General features: G+C 43.9%; 1 protein-coding gene across 1 annotated transcript; it reads right to left on the bottom strand.

The window, feature by feature from the left end:
• Window positions 1-2,611: 2,611 nt before the first annotated feature.
• Window positions 2,612-12,096, bottom strand: CMC2 (C-X9-C motif containing 2). The gene is made up of 4 exons (XM_056862857.1): window positions 12,047-12,096; window positions 10,751-10,877; window positions 4,922-4,993; window positions 2,612-2,692 (listed from the first exon to the last, which is right to left on the bottom strand). Exons 2-4 carry the CDS (start codon window positions 10,829-10,831, stop codon window positions 2,612-2,614), a joined length of 234 nt encoding a protein of 77 aa, XP_056718835.1. The 5' UTR covers window positions 10,832-10,877; window positions 12,047-12,096.
• Between the last annotated feature and the right edge of the window lie 9,111 nt (window positions 12,097-21,207).

Here is a 21,207-nt window from a genome sequence, read left to right as displayed (position 1 = left end):
TGCCACAACTGGAGAAACTCTCAGTTTAACTGTATGAGTTTTAATTGATGGATGAAATCTGCCTGAGTTTGCATATAGTTAATAAAGCAGTTCTGAAGTTTCAAAAACACACTTTGTTTTTTAAATAATGTGAGGCAGGATTTATCATGATATTTTTAACCTGCCTTCCCGATAGTCCAGGACAGCTTGCAATAAACAGAAAACCATATTTGCATAGCAATCAAACAAACTGACAATCAATAATCCCTAAAACTAAAAACATTCTAAGTAATATCCAAGTCCTCTGCAAAATCTCTCGAGTAATGCAGAGTAATGCAAGCCTTCCTAACCACTCCCAAGAGTTCACTCCACTAGGGGCAAATGTTGACAAAAATCTAGAATTAGGTAAGCCAGCTATAAAAGGGGCACTTTCAAAAGACAGTCACCATGACCAGAGTGAGCTTATGGGTTCCTATAGGGCGACAGCCCTTTAGATATTTATCAGCCCAGTACATTTTTATTCCATCCATGGTGGCAAACCTGGTTCTCTTCTCCCCGTTTTCCCCAAACAACAACCCTACGAGGTAGGTTAGGCTGCAAGGAGGGACTGGCCAAGGGACACCCAGTGAGCTTCAGGAATCAGTGGGGACTGGAACCTGGGTCGTGCAGCTCCTAGATTAACACTCCGACCACGATCCTGGCTCACTGGAAGTCCCAAGCCATCAGGGCTTTGAAGCTAGGCACCCAACACTTTGAATGGGCTTGGAAGCATATTGGAACACAATACAGCTGTCGGGTTAAACATCAGCTGACTACGGAATGCACCCTCCCCCCAGCTAGTCTCAGCATCCTGATGTGCTCCGTCCTACAGGAAGGAAAGCCTCTTCAAATACCACCTTAACGGAGGCATTCCCATTTCTCTTTCAGATAGGAGGGAATACCTATTCTAAGATGGTGCTTCCCGTCTGCAGACTTTGGCAGTACTTAAATTCTTGAAAAACTGTTGCATAATTGGGGGCACCTTTTTAGTTGATCACAAGGTAGGGTTTTTTTTTGGGGGGGGTGCTGTTAAAATGGATCTAGCCAGTTCGTTGATAAAGCATTACAGCACATGTTTTTTTTTAAAAAAATCTACGTAACAAAGGAAATTTTAAAAGCAATCTCTGTGCAATTTAAGGGTATTCTTGCCTCTTGGTGAAACTCTTGATGAGAAGCCACAGATGTAACCTTCCATGATTGGCAAGCTGGAGCATGTGCGCATGTTTGCGTTTTAAGAATGCAAAAACATAATCCTAATTACTCTTCCCAAAGCTTGGTTGGTACAGTTATACATTTCATTCTAATCATTGTGTTCCTCATGGAATGATAAAAACAGACAGGGAGTCACCAATTTTAAAAAAATCACTTGTTGGGGCAACTAAATAAGAACTCAGGAAAATCAAAACAGTTTAGCTTGGGGAAAGAAAAGGAAAGAAAGCTTTGACTATACTTCTATCTCATTACGTTGGAGGGTGAGAGATTCAAAACAGATAAAAGGAAGTATTTCTTCACACAACGCAGAGTTACATTGTGGAACTCCCTGCCCGAGGATGCGGTGAAGGCTTTAAGAGGAGAGTGGACATGTTCCCAGAGAATAGGGCTATCTATGGCTACAAGTCAAAATGAATACTAGTCATGATTAGGGTTTCCAGGTCCCTCTTCGCCACCGGCAGAATATTTTGGGGGCGGAGCCTGAGGAGGGAGGGGTTTGGGGAGGGGAGGGATTTCAATGCCATAGAGTCCAATTGCCAAAGTGGTCACTTTCTCCAGGTGAACTGATCTCTATCAGCTGGAGATCAGTTGTAATAACAGATCTCCAGCTAGTACCTGGAGGTTGGCAACCCTAGTCATGATGTATACCTATTCTCTCTAGGATCAGAGGAGCATGCCTATTACATTAGGTACTTTGAAACGCAAGCAGGATGCTGCTGCAGTCATCTTGTTTGTGGGCTTCCTACAGGCACCTGGTTGGCCACTGTGTGACCAGACTGCTGGACTTGATGGGCCTTGGTCTGATCCAGCAGGGCTTTTCTTACGTTCTTATGTTTTGCCAGGGCATTCCCTTCAAAACAAACCGAGTATGTGAGTGCATGTGTCGTTTTCTGCTTAAATAAAGTTATGTGTGTGTGTGTAAAGTGCCGTCAAGTCGCAGCCGACTTATGGCAACCCCTTATGGGGTTTTCATGGCAAGAGACTAACAGAGGTGGTTTGCCAGTGCCTTCCTCTGCATAGCAACCCTGGTATTCCTTGGTGGTCTCCCATCCAAATACTAACCAGGGGTGACCCTGCTTTGATTCTGAGATCTGACGAGATTGGGCTGTACCATGCTGCCTTCCCTCCTAAATAAAGTTATAAATAATCTTTAAAACAGACAAAACCCTCGAAGCAAGTTGTATTCCGCAATCTTTTGTCAGACAACTCAAAAAATGTCTCAAGAGCCATTAGGTGCCGACCGCAGCCAATTTTTATTACAAATACTTCAGAGCCACTTCGATTTTCTGCATTCCAGAGTCCAGAAAATTAGGGGATGACCTGCTCCTGCAGTGGCACAGATGCTGGACACCGCCAGCCCAGATGTCAACTCCGTGGAGCTCTACTCTTGCTTTGGAGCGCTCCTCAATCTCAGTCTCAGTTCCTCCGCGCTCTTTTGGCTCTTGGCTCTGTTTTCTTGGTACTGGAAGGGGGGGGAAACCAAGGCAATGAATGAATAATAGATACGTTATGTCACTCCATTTAAATGCAGCACTGGCTGAATCATTCAGGAGGAGCAATCATTTTTTTTGGTAGGACACAAATTACATTTGCATTGACAAAAAAAAAAATCCCCCACCACAGTATGATGATTATTTAATCTACGTCTTTAGCATCCACGATTGCTTTAGATAGAATGCAGCTTGCAAAAACAAAAAAAGAGAACAACAAAATAGCTTTTTTCCCAGGCACCAAAAGCTTTCTTGGCCTTCCAGCTGATATTTAAAGATGTGCCTCTGTGACTGTGAAGACAAGAAAACTGCCTAAGCGGCCAGAAAGCCAAAGCCCCAGGCCAAACAGGAGTCTTGCTACATACACCAAGCCCTATATAGGTACATGCGCTAGAAGCAGCAACTGAGGGATAACAGCAACATACCTTTGAAGGAAATGTGGGAAGGAAAAGCAAAAATGGGGTGGGGAGTGAAAAATACATGCTGGGTCCTCAAGCCCTAAGATCTCAGCTGGTCGTAATCACTTTTTAGACCGGCAGAAGGATCTTATTCCCCTCTGACCTAGGCTGCATTCAGATAATATGATGAACAGAGGTCAGGCCGTGATAGAGACCTGGTGTTGGGTTCACTTCACCCTTCTCCCATCCTTTAAATGGAATCACCAAAGACTTCTGGGTTTGGGGAGCCTTGAGTCAACCTCCAGTTCTCTGTAGCATCCAGACACAGGTGGCGGACCGATCAGGAGTTCGTCAGAAGGGCCGTGGTTCAGGGGTAGAGCCTCTGCTTGGGTTGATATTCAACTGCCAAACAAAGCCTCTTGGTAGTGGTGGGAGGAAATAGTCACCATGGGGATTGGGGCAAGGAAAATGGATGCCAGATGGACGGAACGAGGAAAATCCAAGCTTTTTTGCCCACACAGCAGCCATCCAGTCTTTGATACGATCTTTCTCAAAACCTCGCAGCAAAGCAGCCTTGGGAAAGACTAGAGAAAAGCCAAGGAATACATTGGGAGATGAACAAATGCACTTTGATGCTGGGGGGAAACCAAAAGCATCCAACCAGGGGGTATGTGGAAAAGGGGGATGATTAGGCTATGAAAATGGTGAAACAAAGAGTGAGGGACGTCAAGCTGCAGATGGATCTAGCAAGAACTTCCTTCTTAGCCCTGGATAAATCCAGATACATTGCTGCCCTTGCTGCATATCTTTTCACTCTGGAAATAAATAGCCATAGAAGGGCCTTTGCGCAAGCCAGACGCTCTGCCTTCCCTCAGCACTCCTAGAGGATAGATATTAAAAAATCCCCATCTCAGAGAGATTATGCTGGTGTGGTATAGGGGATGTAGAAACCATGGAGCATATTCTCATCCGCTGCCCTTACTATGAAGAGCTCCGTGGCATATTTATCCGGCCTTGGACTAACAGGCTCTCTGATAACTTGGAGGCGGAGAGGGCAAGGAAGCTGCCCTTGGATGAAAATCCAAGGGTTACCATTGACACTGCTAAATTTTGTGCTGCAGCGTCCAAAATTAGGCGCAAATTGTTGGGATGACCTGTCTTACTAGCTATGTATATAGTAGCATCCTCTTAGGAGTTTATGTATTTTATACTTTTTATACTTGCATTTTATACTTTTATATTTGGAATTTCTGGTTTTAATACCGATAGGATTTTAGACAACTGTTGACTATTCTCTTCTTCTGTATATGACAGGCTATATGCCGTATTAATAAATGATACTGACGGTCATAATGAACATATTTTCCTAGGAAGTGACTTTCATATTCCAAGTACAGGCTGTGAGCTCTTTTTTTGTAGATATCCAGAGACTCTAGACCAGGGGTGTCAAACATAAGGCCTGCAGGCCAGATCTGGCCCCTTGAGAGCTCTTATCCGGCCTGCGAGCCAGTCCAAATGACATCCGGCCTGGTCCGACCAAATGACATTTATATCATATCTGGCCCTCGTAACAATTTAGTTTGACACCCCTGTTCTAGACTCATAAAGAGAAGTGCACCTTTCAAGCTGCACTTTGGGATACTGGTTTGGGATCTGACAATTCTCTTCCACTAAACAAGGAGTCTGGCTTCAGAGCAAAACAACACTTACTTAGCGGAAGGAGGTTGTAGGATCCAGCCCATTGAGCAAGTATGATTTAACAACCGCCACTGTGTGAAGGTCTGAAGGTTACCAGAGGCTTACCTCTCTCTTTAAACACTGCCTCATTTCTCTGTCAAGATGATTGCAATGGCCAAAGAATTTCATGACGGAATGCTGAGGGGCAGAAAGAGAACAGTTTTGTAACGCCAAATTTTGCCTTTTCTTAAAAAAAGAAAGCTGTGGTCTTCAGGTCCCCATCAATGCCAGTAGAATATAGGAATGCGCTTATGGTAATAAGAAACTTTTAAACTGAAGTTAATTCTGTGCGAGAACCCCCATCACTTCCTGCAGAGTCTTCTAAGTGATATTAAGTATGTCCCCAAAACGTACCTGAAGCAAGCCAACAGAGGATGTGCGCAATCCAAGGCAAACCTGCAGTTCAACTGGCAACGCATAAATAGCAGTCACGATTCATCAAGAAGCCAGCCCTGTTAACTTTTAGTCACACAAGGAGCTTTGTCGGTGTTGCCAGGGACAGGTAAATGCACTCACCAGAACAACGCTTACTACTTGCAAATAAAGTCTGGCCTCCAGTCAGAAGTGATGCCGACATACTGCCAATGTCCTTTCCCCCACGCCCTGCCCCCGGTCTCATGGGGGTTCGGGCATGCGTCCAGAAACCTTACCAGGATGCCAGCTCCGTTTCATATAAACCTCCTTTCACAGCAGCGGCAATTGTATAGCACTTCCAAGCATTCAAAGAGGTTTGTGTAGATACACTCATGAACCCCGACAACAACGTGTTTCAGACGGCAGGGGCTGAGAAAGCATGGCTAGCCTAAGACCACCTAGCAAACGGATGGGAGCTTCCAGATTTTTTATACAGTCTTTTAGATGCTTGTTCATGCCAGTTCTTGATGCAAATTGTCAGAGTTCAAGGGTGTTACCCCCAGCTTCAAGTGTTAGGTACCAAAAGTATGTGCACGATGGTTGGGATCTTGGCTAGGATTGGAGTGGCTAATTTTTTTCTACCATTTTTTCTACCATTCTATCAGCTCACTTCCCTTCCCTCTTTGTTCTTCCCTTCCTTTTCCTTTCCTTTTTTCCCTTCTCTTCTTTGTCCTTTTCCCCTTTCCTTGTTCCCTCTTCCTGTCCCTATTCCTTAGAGGATCTGGGACTTTCTGGGTCGATGTTGGTCTCCTGAGTATCACTTTAGACCATCCTCACCATCGAGGATATTCTTGTCATTTCTAAGAAGTGGTTATGGAGTTAGGACGCCATCTTGTAAATCTAAACTGGACAACTGGTTTAAAACTGTATGTTTTAATCTTACATTTATAATGTAATATGTTCTGAGGTGTTATTGTTGGAAGCTGTCCTGAGCCCGGCCTTGCCGGGAAAGGGCAGGGTATGTTAAATAAAATGTATGTATGTATTTATTTAAAAGGGTGCTACCCCAGAAAAATCACCCCGACAGCTGAGTCTTGCGAGCCCTAATAGAAGAAGGTGTGTGTGTGTGGGGGGGACCTAAACTAGATATGCCAACGATGGGGTAATAATGGCTGCAATCAAGGCATTTGCTCCCCGGATCAATATCGCTTAATGTGGATTAGTGAATGCTTTCTTAATAGCCTTTTAACCACCCTCTTGTACTCACAATCAGGCAGGCTGGAGAGGATTTCTGTTTTAATTGCAAAGAAACCTTCCTAAGAGGAGCAGGGACCTGAGTCCGTATTTGCAATTGTAACTACAAAACAATTGTAGGGTGGCTGGGAGAGCTGCAATTATTCTTACTTAAAGCAGAATAGAAGGGTGTTGCCCTGGCCAAGCAGAATCACTTCTCCTCCTCGGAAGAGGAAGGAAGAGCACAAAACGTTGCCTTAGCGTGGCTCGGGCAAATGACGTTCGGTGTTTTTAGACACCAGCGGTAAATGAACGTTCAAAAATAAAACAAAATGGACATATGAAAACATTTACAGAAACCTTTTTGCCAAGTAGCTTTAAGGCAGAATGCAATGAAAACCATGTGAGCTTACACAAAATAAATCAAAATCTAGCGGTGGCCATTCCACTAGGGTTGCCAACCTCCCAAGTACTAGCTGGAGATCTCCTGCTGTTACAACTGATCCCCAGCCGATAGAGATCAGTTCCCCTGGCGAAAATGTCTGCTTTGGCAATTGGACTCTATGGCATTGAAGTCCCTCCTCTCCCCAAACCCCACCTTCCTCCAGCTCCACCCAAAAAACCTCCCGCTGGTGGCAAAGAGGGACCTGGCAACCCTACATTCCATGTAATCCTATCCTAACAGTTAGAAGATATCCCACCCTATCCTAGTCCCCCTCCACGCTAGTTGCTGTTTCGCTGTGGACTGTCCAAGTTGCCTGTCCGTGCCTGGCAAAGAGAACTGCTATATGTGACTTCCAACATGGCTGCAATATGCAGCTAGCACACACAGTTCTTGTCCATCCTTCAACCTCATGGGGAACAAACTCCCATCTTAGAAGGTAGAAAGGGAACATGCCCTGAAAATCCACATGTGTTTCTCAACCTCTTATCCTTAGGAAAGGCAATAGCTCTTTACAGTTTCGAGAGAAACTGAAAGTGCTGAAAGTGGAGAGCCAGCGTGGTGTAGTAGTTAAGAGCGGTTGTTTGGAGCTGTGGACTCTGATCTGGAGAACCAGGTTTGATTCCCCACTCCTCCACATGAGCGGCAAAGGCTAATCTGGTGAACCGGGTTGGTTTCCCCACTCTGACACACTAAGCCAGCTGGGTGACCTTGGCAAAGTCACACTCTCTCAGCCCCACCAAACTCACGGGGTGTCTGTTGTGGGAAGGGGAAGGGAAGGCGATTGTACGCCAGTTTGATTCTGCCTTAAGCAGTAGAGAAAGTTGGCATATAAAAACCAACTCTTCCTCTAATCAAAGCTCTGGATGAACACAGGGCAACGCTATGACAGCTACATGCACAACTATTGTTGGACTTCTCTGGGACAAGAAGTGGGGAAAAGACTCACTACTGAAAAAACCCTTGTTTACTGATGTGTCCGCTATTTATTACCAGTGCCTTTCCTGGTAAAGGGGTGGGGGAGAATGGGGTGGTAGTGGTAGCAATTGTTGTTCTACAGCCAGCCAACAAGGACCTTCTTGTGAGGTAGTCTAAGCCAATTAAGGATCTCATAGGCTGAGGATCTTCTTGTGAGGTAGTCTAAGCCAATTAAGGATCTCCTTGGCCAGCGTGATGTAGTGGTTAAGAACAGTGGTTTGGAGCAGTGGAGTCTGATTTGGAGAACTGGGTTTGATTCCCCACTCCTCCACATGAGCGGGGGAGGCTAATCTGGTGAACTGGATTTGTTTCCACACTCCTACACACAAAACCAGCTGGGTGACCTTGGGCTAGTCATACTCTCTCAGCCCCACCTACCTTACAGGGTGTCTGCTGTGGGGAGGGGAAGGTGATTGTAAGCTGGTTTGATTCTCCCTTAAGTGGTAGAGAAAGTCAGCATATAAAACCAACTCTTCTTCTTCTTCTACATCACACATCCAAATATACAATGTCCACAGGCTCATTCCTGCCCACATGCTTATTGACTCTTTCAAAAAACTCTTAAAGGTTAGTGAGACAGGACCTAACTTTGCAGAAGCCATGTTGGATTTTGCTCAGCAGTGCTTGCCCTCCTATATGCTTGACAATTCTATCTTTAATAATGTTTTCCATCAATTTACCTGGAACAGACGTAAGCTAACTGGCCTATAAATTTCATCTTTATGCTGACTCCAGCTTTTTAAAACACACACAAAAAAGGCCAGGCTTTTGATTTTATGCTCTTCTAATAACCAAAGATACTTCTCAACTAGAACTGATCAGAACACACATCTTGTGGATGTATAATTACATGTAAGGATTCACCTATCCTCAAACATGGAAGGGTTCGATGCCAATTCAGAGAAGGATTCCCTTGCAGACAGGGAATGATGTGGATGTTACCATCGATGAATTCTGCCAAGCAGAGAAGACAGCCCTTAATTATCAATTATTGCATAATTAGACAGCAGTGACAAGCTCCTTACTGCTCAAGGGAACAATGGTACTCAATGAGCACATGAGCAAGACCAGGCCGCTTCTACAGGATACACTGGCAGCACTGTTTCTCTGGTGAGGCATCTGACTTGCCACATTTGAAAACTGCGAGAGAGCTTTTCTCACTCTCTCATAATACTAGAACGCGGGGTCATCTGCTGAAGCTGGAGGGTGAGAGATTCAAAACAGATAAAAGAAAGCATTTCTTCACACAACGCATTGTCAAATTGTGGAACTCCCTGCCCCAGGATGTGGTGATGGCTGTCAACTTGGAAGGCTTTAAGAGGGGAGTGGGCATATTCATGGAGGAGAGAGCTATCCATGGCTACTAGTCAAAATGCATACTAGTCATGATGCAAACCTATTCTCTCCAGGAACAGAGAAGCATGCCTATTATATTAGGTGCTGTGGGACACAAGCAGGATAATGCTGCTGCAGTCATCTTGTTTGTGGGCTTCCTAAGGCACCTGGTTGGCTGCTGCGTGAACATACTGTTGGACTTGATGGGCCTTGGTCTGATCCAGCCTGGCTTTTCTTATGTTCTTAAGAACCTATAGGTTCCTAGGACTTCCAAAAATACTTCTGGCAATTGCATATGAAGCTGCCTTAGACAGTATTGTCTACTCCACTGTCCAGCAAGAAAAGTTACCTCCATTCGAAGCAGAGTTACACCCTTCTGAGCCCATGGACTTCAATGGTCTTAGAAGGATGCAACTTTGCTTAGGATGACAGTGAAAACCACTGGGAGACCCCAGAGACTGAATTTGAGAATTTTTGCATGCCAGGGGCATTGCTCCACAGCCCCTAGAATTTCTTTCAGTGTTTTGGAGACGGTGGTGGAAAGCGCCATGAAGTCGCAGCTGACTTATGGCAAGCCCATAGGGTTTTCAAGGCAAGAGACATTCAGAGGTTGTTTGCCATTGCCTGCCTCTGCATAGCGGCTGTGGAATTCCTCAGTGGTCTTCCATCCAAACACTAACCAAGGCCAACCCTGCTTAGCTCCTGGGATCTGATGAACTTAGGTTAGCCTGGGCCATAGAAGGAAAGAAAGTCACCAACAGCCAATGTCACTACAAATCCAATAACTTTTTAAAAGTTCAAAATCCTCCCCAAAACTGATTTGGGAGAGCAGTCCAGGCATGTTTCCTCTGAATCCTTTTGATTGATGCGTGAACTTATAAACCTGGGCTCCTGCAATATGAAGGCTTCTCTCCACAGTCAAGGGAAGAAAGAAAGGCACATAAAGTTTCCTCCTGTGAAAACAGGCAAGTTTACAGCCCGAGTCTGAGACCCAGACTCAGTTTAACCTCTCTTAACCCGTTTACCTTTGTGAAGGAATCATCAGTGAACTTCTGTGCATGGTTGAAAGTGAGGCAGAGGAAAGAATGCTTTCTTCAGTGAAAACTTAGCTAGGTCATGAACTTAGTGTAGCCTGAAGACTTTCTCATCTAATTGTATAATCCCAGAGCCAGTGTGGTTTAGTGGTTAAGAGCGGTGGTTTGGAGTGGTGGAGTCTAATCTGGAGAACCGGGTTTGATTCCCCACTCGTCCACATGAGCGGCAGAGGCTAATCTGGTGAACTGGATTTGTTTCCCCATTCCTACACACAAAGCCAGCTGGATGACCTTAGGCAAGCCACAGCTCTATTAGAGCTCTCTCAGCCCCACCTACCTCACAGGGTGTCTGTTGTGGGGAGGGGAAGGTGACTGTAAGCCGGTTTGAGTCTCCCTTAAGTGGTAGAGAAAGTTGGCATATAAAAACCAACTACTCCTCCTCCTTCTTATTCTTCTTCAGAGCAAGCCAGTTATCTCAGGAGAGAATTCATTGGTTTTGCGTTTGGTCAGAAGACGTACCTCCTTGTGACACTCTTGCAGTAGGCGGATGACGAGGTTGCACTCTTCTGTATGCAGATGAGGAGACAAGTCTGGGTGCATCGTGCATTAAGCCAGGCTTACGAGCAAAAGCTAAAACTCTTCTACCCTGCCAAGAGTAAGATATTAAGATTTACTTCACATCTAGCATATTTCCAGCTGGGACATCTTACTCTGTATTTATTTGTCTATGAAAAGATCAAACAGAACTGGTTATGAAAATGCTCACGCATTTCCTTTAAATCCAAGAATGGGTCACCATCAGCTTACTTACCAGCCTCCTGTTTACTACAGTGGCTAACTAGAAGCCTCTAGGAAGCCCACAAACAAGACATCAAGGCAACAGCCTTTCCTTGCTAGTCTCCAGCAACTGGTATTCAGAGGGAGACTGCCTCTGTACATGGGTGTTCCATGGCTAATGAGATTCCATGACTAACAGCGATGTACCTGTAATGCTCTGTAGATTTGGCTAGTCTCCTCCTACAGTATTCACAGTTAGTGGTCATCGGCAAATCTTGAGGCAATGAATTCTATAAATCATGCAGTGTGTGAAAGAGTATTGCATCAGTAGATGCGGAAAGGGGGAGAGAGAATAATTTCTTTTGCAGTGCAATCCACAGCAGATTTACATCCTTCCAAGTCCACCAAAGCGTCCCAACCAAACTGGAAATTGTGGTTTGAAGTGGCTTTCCCAGTTCGGGTGTGTAAGCAAGCCGGGGGTGGGGGGACGACATACGTAAGCCTAACGTTCCGCTTCTACAGCCATCATATAGGTTTGCCAGTCTAAGCCACTCCACACACTGAGAAAAATAAGTGGTGGAAAGAGATATCAAGTTGCAGCTGACTGATGGTGAACCCGTAGGGTTTTCAAGGCAGGAGAACAACAACGTTGATTTATCATTGCCTGCCACTACAGAGCAACCCTGGACTTCCTCGGTGGTCTCCCATCCTGGTACTAACCAGGGCCGATCCTGCTTAGCAGCCAAGATCTTACAAAATCAGACTAACCTGTGCCATCCAGCTTAGCTGAGAGAAAAGTAAACCAAGATTAATTACTATTTGCTATGATTTCTTGCTTTGATGTACAGCAAGCAGCCTGAGAAAAAACTGCACAGAGATTTTTAAATAACCAAGAACAAAATCTGTCTTCCTCATCTGTTTTGAGAACTCCTTCAGATCAAGGTTGAAGTTACCAAAGAACTAACGTTGCAACCAATGGCTCATGGGAGTCTGTTCAGGAGCCTGTACCTACCAAAGAACATCAAAGGTAATACTTACTACAGAAATGTGGCATCTGCATTCTTGTCCTCCACTTCACGAAAACTATGAAAACATAGAACATTGTTAACTTTCCTGTGAGGTTACATCGTCTCCACAGTAGGGTTGTCAGGTCCTTCGCCACCGGCAGGAGGTTTTTGGGGTGGAGCCTGAGGAGGACGGGGTTTGAGGAGGGGAAGGACTTCAATGCCATAGGGTCCAGTTGCCAAAGCAGTCATTTTCTCCAGGTGAACAGATCTCTATCGGCTGGGGATTAGTTGTAACAGCAGGAGATTGCCAGCTAGTACCTGGAGGTTGGCAACCCTGCTCCACAGATATCAATCTAAAAGATTGCTTGGATACATTAAATGCTCAAAACTGACTGCTGGGAGAGGGGGGACAGTGCATGTTGCCTGTGCAGAATGTTGATTTTTTGGTGGGGAGAGAGAGAAACTACAGAAAAGCAGATGGGCTTGCAAGCTGCAAACAGAAGAAAAATCAGAAGGTAGGAAATTAGTCTCCAAGAGCAGAATGCACCTGGAGAAACAGGACGACTAACATCTCCAACACGCTTTAAAATCCACCATCTCAACAAATGCTACTAGAGTTTGAGATGATTAAGCATAGATTTATAGACATAGAACTGCAGGAGCTTAGAAGATTAGCAAGTAGTAGATGTTCGCCCCTGTGCTGGGAGCCTTGGCCATATAAATAATCTGTGGCACAATATTTCACGTGCCTAACTATACCCCAACAGCGAAGAACATATATGCTCGCTAGATTAAATGTATTACCATCTGCATTACTATATGGAAGATTTAATAAAGTTCCTTATCTGGATAGGGTCTGCCCATGTGGGGAGGGCGACATAGAAACAGTTTCACATATCCTCCTTAAGTGTCTGCTCTACGATAGGGGCCGATCTAATCTCATAGACCCGTTACTTGCTGATAGGGAATGGTTACCTACCAACTCAAAGGTGTTCCACCTTATGACCACCCAGGTTCTAATAGTTACTGACTCGGTGGCAAGGTTTTTTCAGCGTGTAATTAGAGAATGTGATTGTTACTCTGCACCATATAACAGTTAAGTCAGGATTGAATAACCAAGTAACCAATTTAGTGGGATTTGTATGTTCTTATAAAAATTATTTTATAGTAAACTTTATTGTATGATATCTGAATGCCTTTATATCATGATTTTACTGTAAACGTCACTGTACGATTTCCCCTTTTAATGCCAATAAAGGCTTTCATATTCATTCGTAAATGCTGCTAATTTGATTTGGCCTGTAGCTGGGATCCAAAGAGCTGCTTTAAGACAGACATGTGGCAAAACGAGATGTTAGAATGGACAGCAATGCAACAGACTACGGATAAAGGGTCACAGTTTAGAACGCTCCCCTGTGCTAAGAACTCCCTGCAGACAGAAAGCCAGTACAGCAAGCAAAGGATTAAATGTGGCTCTTCTGATTGAAGGTAACTGCAAAAGAGGTTCTCTGCCAGCTGAGAAGCGAGAACCATACAAATGGTAAACGAATCCATATAATTTAAGGTTTTGTATCCCCGTTTTAAACTGACGTGAGATGCTTCGGGAACTAATTATTGACTGAAAAGTAGAGTCAGATATGATAATAATATAAACCAGGGGTTCTCAACAAGGGGGGAATTCCTCCCCGGGGGGGGGGATTTTAGGTTACCAGGGGGGGAATTGGGACCACTATTCAGCCAAATGTGATGTCCGGTAGATTATGTACAATCTGTAAAATTGTAGTTTGTCTTTAATTTAAATAAAGTTTATGACTATCTTGGGAAGGGGGGAATTATATTCTGAACAATGATGAAAGGGGGAATGACGCAAAAAAGGTTGAGAACCACTGGTATAAACACAATCACGCTCCATTTCTGAAGGCAGCCCAGAAAGGGTTGTTGCAGATGTATTAAACGCAGATGTTGCAGATGTATTCATGTTGCATGTTGTCCAACCTTCAGCAATAGATATGACATGGGAAGAGGCTCAGGCAGTGATCTGCCTGATGTAGGGTTATCAGACTTACATGATAAGAGTGTCGCTATTTTCAGCCGTGGAGTGTTGGGAGACCAACCACCCCCCACCCCCAGGCAAGATCTTGAAAACCAGTTTAAGCATACAGGGCTAATTCCGCTTTACCCCAGCCAACAATCCTACAGCGCACTGAAACATACAAGACTGAGTGGTGGTGGGGATCCTATCAGTAAATGTTTGGAAAGAAAATTTATGAATACAAATTGTTCAGAAAGAACACACAGAAATGCCGGGGAAAGGATATCAAGGGAATCGAGCAATTGCTCTGAAAGAAATATTAACCTCCAAGCGCAGGGATAATATAGCAATCTGAAAATAGAGCAATTGCTCTGGGAGAAAAGCAGCCAGGAAAAAAAATTGCTAAGCAAACACCATTAAAATCTAAAGCAATTATTTGGGGAAGGGTATTAAGGATGAGCTCCATTTATTAAAACAGATCCAACACGTTTCACAAGGCAACACGGCACCAGTGGGCATTCGGCTGGGTTTCAATTAGAAAATTTCACCAGAAAACTCCTCACTTGTGTGTGTCTGAGCACAATGACAGGTAACAGGTTGGATCCAAAGGTAATTTCTGCTGATGGAAGGGATTTCGAACAGAAGAATGAAACTTGCTTCCTCTACTGAAGCCTGAAACGCGGCTCCTCGGGGACACGGGACCCTCTCTCTCTAAGAACAGCCTGTGGGGAGAGTTGGAGGTCTGTAGTGGAAGGAGCACTGGAAAAATTGACATACACCCCTTTTATTCATGGAAATCTACCACTGGATCCAACACAATGGAATTATAATGGGGGAAAAACCCAAAAACTGTGGCCAAAATCCTCTTAGCGAGTCCTTCTGGGGTTGATCTCTACTTCCCCCCTCCCCTTTTTTTCATTAGACTCACACAGACCCCGTTCTTTTAACAACACAATGATGAGTTTATTTTCTCTTCCGTAGAAGGGTTAAGCAGCTTATTTTGGCTGACAAATAAAACTGCTGTAAAAGTGTAAAGTGGTTTCACGGTTAAACCGGACCACGGTTCTCTTTAAGAGCCATCACAATGTTTCGCCCTCTCTGAGGGTTACAGAATGGACAGGCGGTTTTTCTCCCGGTGACAGAGATGTAGTGACTTTTTTTATCTGGGAAAGGCTCGCTAAACACTGGGGTCCCTGATCCTTTCACTATTGGCCTTCACCATGCTGATAGGGATACTTGGTCAACCCCTTGACCCAGACCCTGAAAACAGGGTTAGCAAATGTCCCAGGATTCTCAATTGATCCTCTCGCCCATCCCAAACCTGCAACCTCCCCAAGATAGCCTGACTAAACACAGGATACCTAGGCCTATTCCTATCCGGTCCCCACTTCTCTGTATATCTGGATGATCCCTAGCTGATAACCTGACTTGGTTGCTGACCTTCTAAACCCCCACCAGCACACATATATATATATATACACACACACTGAAGATCCATGGCCTCTCATTGACTGGAAACTCTAGGAATCTACATTCACCCTAGGGAATCAGGGAACAGCTTTGACACTCAGAGGACAGAACACAGGGTATATTGGATTTATTTATTTATTTAGACAATGTATATGCCACCTCTCCAGAGACCTGATAAAGAAGGCTAGTAACTGTAAAACAAGGCAATTAAAAAAACAAAAACACGAGTCAAAGTCATTTAAAAACAAGCCCAATAAGGTGCTTCTCTCTTCTTTCCTCATACAACCACCTTGGGAAATAGGTCGGAGGAGACAGAATGGCTTACCCAAGGTCAATAGAGGTTTCAAACCAGGTCTCTACATGGTGGCCAAAGTACACCAACCACTATACTCGTAACAGGCAATCGTTAGGGACTGGGGTGAGTGGAGAGTTATTATTTTAAAGGACTCCGCTGGAAAGAGTTGTTTATGTTCTTAGGAACCAGGAGACCAGCACCAAACAGTGTGAGTAGCTATGAGTAGGGTCACCAACTTCCAGGTAGCACCTGGAGATCCAGCTATTATAATATAACTCAAGATGACCAAGATCAGTTCCCCAGGAGAATATGGCTGCTTTGGACGGTGGACTCGTCTCTATGGGATTATACCCCGCTGAGGTCCTTTCCCTCACCAAACCCCACCTACCCCATGCTCCACCACCAAAAATCTCCAGGTATTTCCCCACCCAGAGCAGGCTACCCTGAGTGTGAGCCCACAAAGAAGGATCTCCAATGATGACCTCAGACCAGGATACGACTCACTACCAGTGTTATAGATGAAATATGCATAGAAGTTGCGATGACTGCAAAAATACTGAAGGAACATAACTTTCATGGAACAGACACTGCCCCCCATCCTAAACAACAAAGGGTAACAAAATGGATGCAATCCTAAGAGTCACACTATTCAAAGCCCATTGGTTTCAATTGATTTAGAAAGCTGCAACTCTGCTTATTGACTGCATTTGATAAATGGCTGACCATAGCAGACAACACTCTAATCACAATGCCAGGTTGCTGTAATGTTTTTTTAAAATTATAATTGAAGACTAAGATGAAAGGCAAGTTCCACATTTGATAAAAGGCTGACTGCCACTTCTTCAATTATTGCTATTAACCAGAAATGACAAAGGTCGGAGCATAATTGGGGGAGGGGGGGACATGCATCAGTAAAAACAGATGTCAACCTCAGACTTGTAGATAGTTGCTATATCTCAAACAGAAGAAATAAACAAAAGGTGGCAGAATAGTTTTCTAAAAACACAAGTCCTGCTGTTATTGCCAACAACTTCACCATCCATCTCTCCTAATCAAACTGACCAGAGAGAGAGCTTAATTGGAACGGAGCAGCAACAATAGCCCTGGAAATCACCAGTCTGGTCAATTGCCCCGGCCTTTGGGGTCCTTGAAATCCGTCACTCCACTGGTTTCAAGACAGAGCCCAATTTGTCTTCAACCCCCGCTTAGCAGTAAATCAAAGCGGCTACCACCCCTGCATCTAAGTGCATACGGTGATTGCATCCTTGCCTGCACTATTCCAATGGCTCATGCTAGAAACAAAAAACAACAAAGGCATTCCCCAGATGCATCCGTTTCTACCCGGTTATTGAATCGTTCTGCCAATTCTGCTCAAACGACACGGGAGTCGTCCCCCTCCCCTTCGCACTGCCAAATCCTTCCTTAACATTGCTTCCGTTGAGGGGGAAGAAACAAGCGGGGATTATTTTGTCAGCTTCAACGGAGGATTTATTTATATTGATGACAAGCAGCACCTTCCAGGACTCAAGGCTTTGAGTTCAGGGGGTTTAAAAGCCCTGCGGAAATGCCACTTATTTGGGAGGGAGAAAGAGCCATTTAATAATGAGTCCATAACCAGCATTTTCACTTTCTTATAGGTTGAACAGAATAACCTAACCCCAATTCACAGAAAGGAAAATTAGCTCTCTTGGTATTGATACTGGGACGTTGCTAACTTCCGGGGAAGCCTATATTCTTCGGACAATTACAGGGAGAATTTGGGGCATGGAACTGCAGGGAATAATTGCCGGAGCAAATGGGATCTGCTCACCTACTTTTTTTTGGCCTTTCCTTTCCAAAAAGAACAATGGCCAAATATTTTTCCAATTTAGTCCATCCCTCCCAGTGCAGAGCCTTTATGCTGGCCAAACTAAATACATTCCCATCAGCTATGGTTTCTGGTAGATATAGAGGTATTCCCCGGAATAAAAGACTATGCAGCCGTCATTTTAAAGAACCAGAATCAGTAGAGCATATTCTCTTATACTGTCCCTTATCATAAACAATGATTGGAACTAATTAACCCTCACCTTATGTCTTTAAAAGACTTAACATGCGATGGCATCAAATTTTTACTAGCGCATAGGATACCTTCTGTTTCCGAACATGTGGCAGAATTCCTGGCGATTGTTATCAAAAACAAAATAAAGGGTAAAGAAACAAATAAATAATAAAATTAACCGAGGCAATCTATAGATACAGGGAGAACACATAAATGGGTGCTGGCAACAGCTGTGCTGGACATTAGGTCTTGGTTTTTTTACTTGTCGCTCGGGAGAACGTATTATTACAGCATTTAACGCTGATAAGTTCTAAATTGATGGTTACGTTTTAGTTATATTGTCGAATGTGAGTGAGTATGGAGCATGGAGACTTATGCATTTCTGTTACTACTATTTTTATTATCATGCCAATAAAGGTGACTGAAACTGAACAGAATAATCTAACACTAACCCCCCTAAGAGACTTAAACTGCCTCCTGTTACTCCATTGGAGTAACCATTTCAGAGCCTCTTACCTGGCAGACATTACAACATACAGCCTCAGAGTAGCCCTTACATCGTTGCGTTCCCAAACTAAGCCCACTGAGCTCCTTGCAGGCCATTTTTTCAAAAATACCTTGGGCTCAACACATTTGTTTATGTGGTGGCTCAGTGGAAGATCTCCCCCACTATGTCCTGGCCTGACCTTTATACACTGAGCCCCGGAACAAGTTTCCGGCAAGCATTCTTTCAGCGTCACAATTATCATCTGATGTTGACAGATTAATCTATTTGCTATCAGATAAGGACCCGTACATTTCCCAAAGAATGGCACTGTATGGCCTGGCGGCCAAAAAATCAGGGCGAAGCAAACCATGAAAGGTAGTAAAGCTGGATAGAGCCGAATGGGCGTATTTTAATTCTTGTATTTTTTTAATTATTCTGGTTTTGTATATTTTAACCTGTTGCTATACTGTTTTAGATTGTAATGACAGAGAACGTCGGCCTTATACAATAAACTTGACTTGAACTACTCCATTGGGTGGGTATTAGCAGCAGCAACCAAAATAATCACCTACCAGCCATCAGAGCTGCCAAAGGAAGGAATGGCCAACTTCAGACCAAGTTGGGCCACTTTCTTGCAATTCTCCCGCAGCATCTATAATTTTCCCAACTGTTCTCACATACTGCTCCATGCCCATCTCCATAGGCAGGTGGAAATAGGTCTAGCAGTATCATTCTCTGCGGCCAGCGTGGTGCAGTGGTGAAGCTGTCTCCACTGTTCAGTGAATACTTATACAATGAATCCCTTCCTACGAAGTGATATTTTATCTTACTTAGCTTAAACACCTACAATTAGGCAGGACACAACTTATTTGAACTTAAAGTTCTTTTTATTGTAAAGCTTCAAACAGAATATATGAGTTAAAAGAATATATGAATCATAAAAATATTAGAACATCATACAACCTGACTCTAACATAGTAAGAGACCTAAGTCAAACAGTATAGCTCTGATTCTAATATCTGTAACAATATTCAAAGTATAAAAATCAACACATACCAGTATTTGAGACCCTCTTACCTAACGCAATAGCTTAGAGAAGTCTGACAATCTGTTCACTACACACACACACATATATATATAGACATATATATGTGTGTGTGTGTGTGTGTGTATATATATATATATATATACACACACACACACACACACATAATATAATTAAATTCATGAAGTTCATTTAGAACTGACTTTTCTCCCTCTTAGAAAGGGTAATTAGTGAAAGGAACTGACAGTTCTCCCTCCAGTAAACATAACATTGCAGTTCAAACAGGACTAATAGATGTTATAGAGATCGTTCATTTCTGACAGGCGCCAGGTCCGGTCTATCAGTAGGGTCAGGCTGCCTCTGCCACCCTTCTTCCCTTGTTGAGCCTATGTCTGACATTCTGAAGTCAGTATTTCCCTTCTTGTTAAGCCCGTGTCTGATTTTCCAAATGCTACCAATGTCTGGCATTCCACCATCTCAGAGATAGGAACTGTGTATTCGTACTTCACTGGTGAAGAGTCAGGAGAGACCGTCACACTGGCAGAGTGCCCAGTTCTTGGCAAAAAGCCCAGTGGTGGAGTTTTAACTGCCCTCCATTTGCATTAACACAGGGAGTTAGCTGGAGACTAGGGCTGACAACCTCCAGAGAATGTAATAAAAAAATAACTTTTAAAGGCTTCTCTTTTCAAATTGATAAAAATACTGCAGATGTGCAAAATATCATACTCTGATCAATTGGTGAAGGAAATATAGTGCTCATAAATGTCTGGGCCCATGACAGTGGTTAAGAGCGGTAATTTAATTAATGAGGTTACTGAAATTAGTATTAACCCAGCTATGAATTTCTCTGCTTTGCAATTCTTGGCTGTATCGTGCATCAAATGGCAATTCCTTGCAAATCTCATCTCCAGCTCAGAATGGAAGCCAAGTTTCTAAACAGCTATTAGTCAGCAAAGAGTGCTGAATGCCAGCATGGTGTAGTGGTTAAGAGCGGTAGTTTGGAGCAGTGGACTCTGATCTGGAGAACCAGGCTTGATTCCCCACTTCTCCACATAAGTGGTGGACGCTAATCTGGTGAACTGGATTGGTTTCCCCACTCCTACACAGGAAGCCAACTGGGTGACCTTGGGCTAGTCACAGCTCTCTCAGAACTCTCGCAGCCCCGTCTACCTCACAAGGTGTCTGTTGCGGGGAGAGGAAGGGAAGGAGATTGTAAGCCGGTTTGATTCTCCTTAAAAGACAGAGAACGTACGTTGGCATATAAAAACCAACTCTTCTTCTTCACACCAGTGCAACATTCGTGTATATATCTCAGACGTCTACCTAGTTATAAAATGGGTATAATAGTGAGAAAACTGACATGCTGGAAGAATAACAAACGAAAGTCCCTAGAGAAATTCTAATCAGGGTGGATGTAACACTTGGCAGTCACTTAAAAAGCCAAATAGAACCTGACAGGGCTCAGAGATGGCTTAAAGCAGCTCTTTAAGGAAGGAACACAGTTGAGAAAGAAAGCTCACATGAACATATGAGGCTGCCTTGTCACAAGCCAGGTCATTGATGCATCCAGCTCAGTCCCCTTCCATGCTTTTCAGACCCAAGACTTTAATGTTGAGCTGACATCAGAAGACCCATGGAGCTGCAACAATATGACAGGAAATTGCATCATAGCAGAGATCGACCCTAAAGCCAAACAGTTTCAAAAGTTAAGAGCAGCAACAGTAAAGACCAAGGGGGTGGGGGAATCTGATAAAGCAAGCACCAGTGCTGGGATGCAATCGGACAACTGCTGAAATTAAAAGACCCAGCATGTGAAGACAGT

The sequence above is a fragment of the Euleptes europaea genome, chromosome 17 (genome assembly GCF_029931775.1).
Source record: "Euleptes europaea isolate rEulEur1 chromosome 17, rEulEur1.hap1, whole genome shotgun sequence".
NCBI classification, from domain to species: Eukaryota; Metazoa; Chordata; class Lepidosauria; order Squamata; family Sphaerodactylidae; genus Euleptes; species Euleptes europaea.
This window is presented reverse-complemented; position numbering and strand designations above follow the sequence as displayed.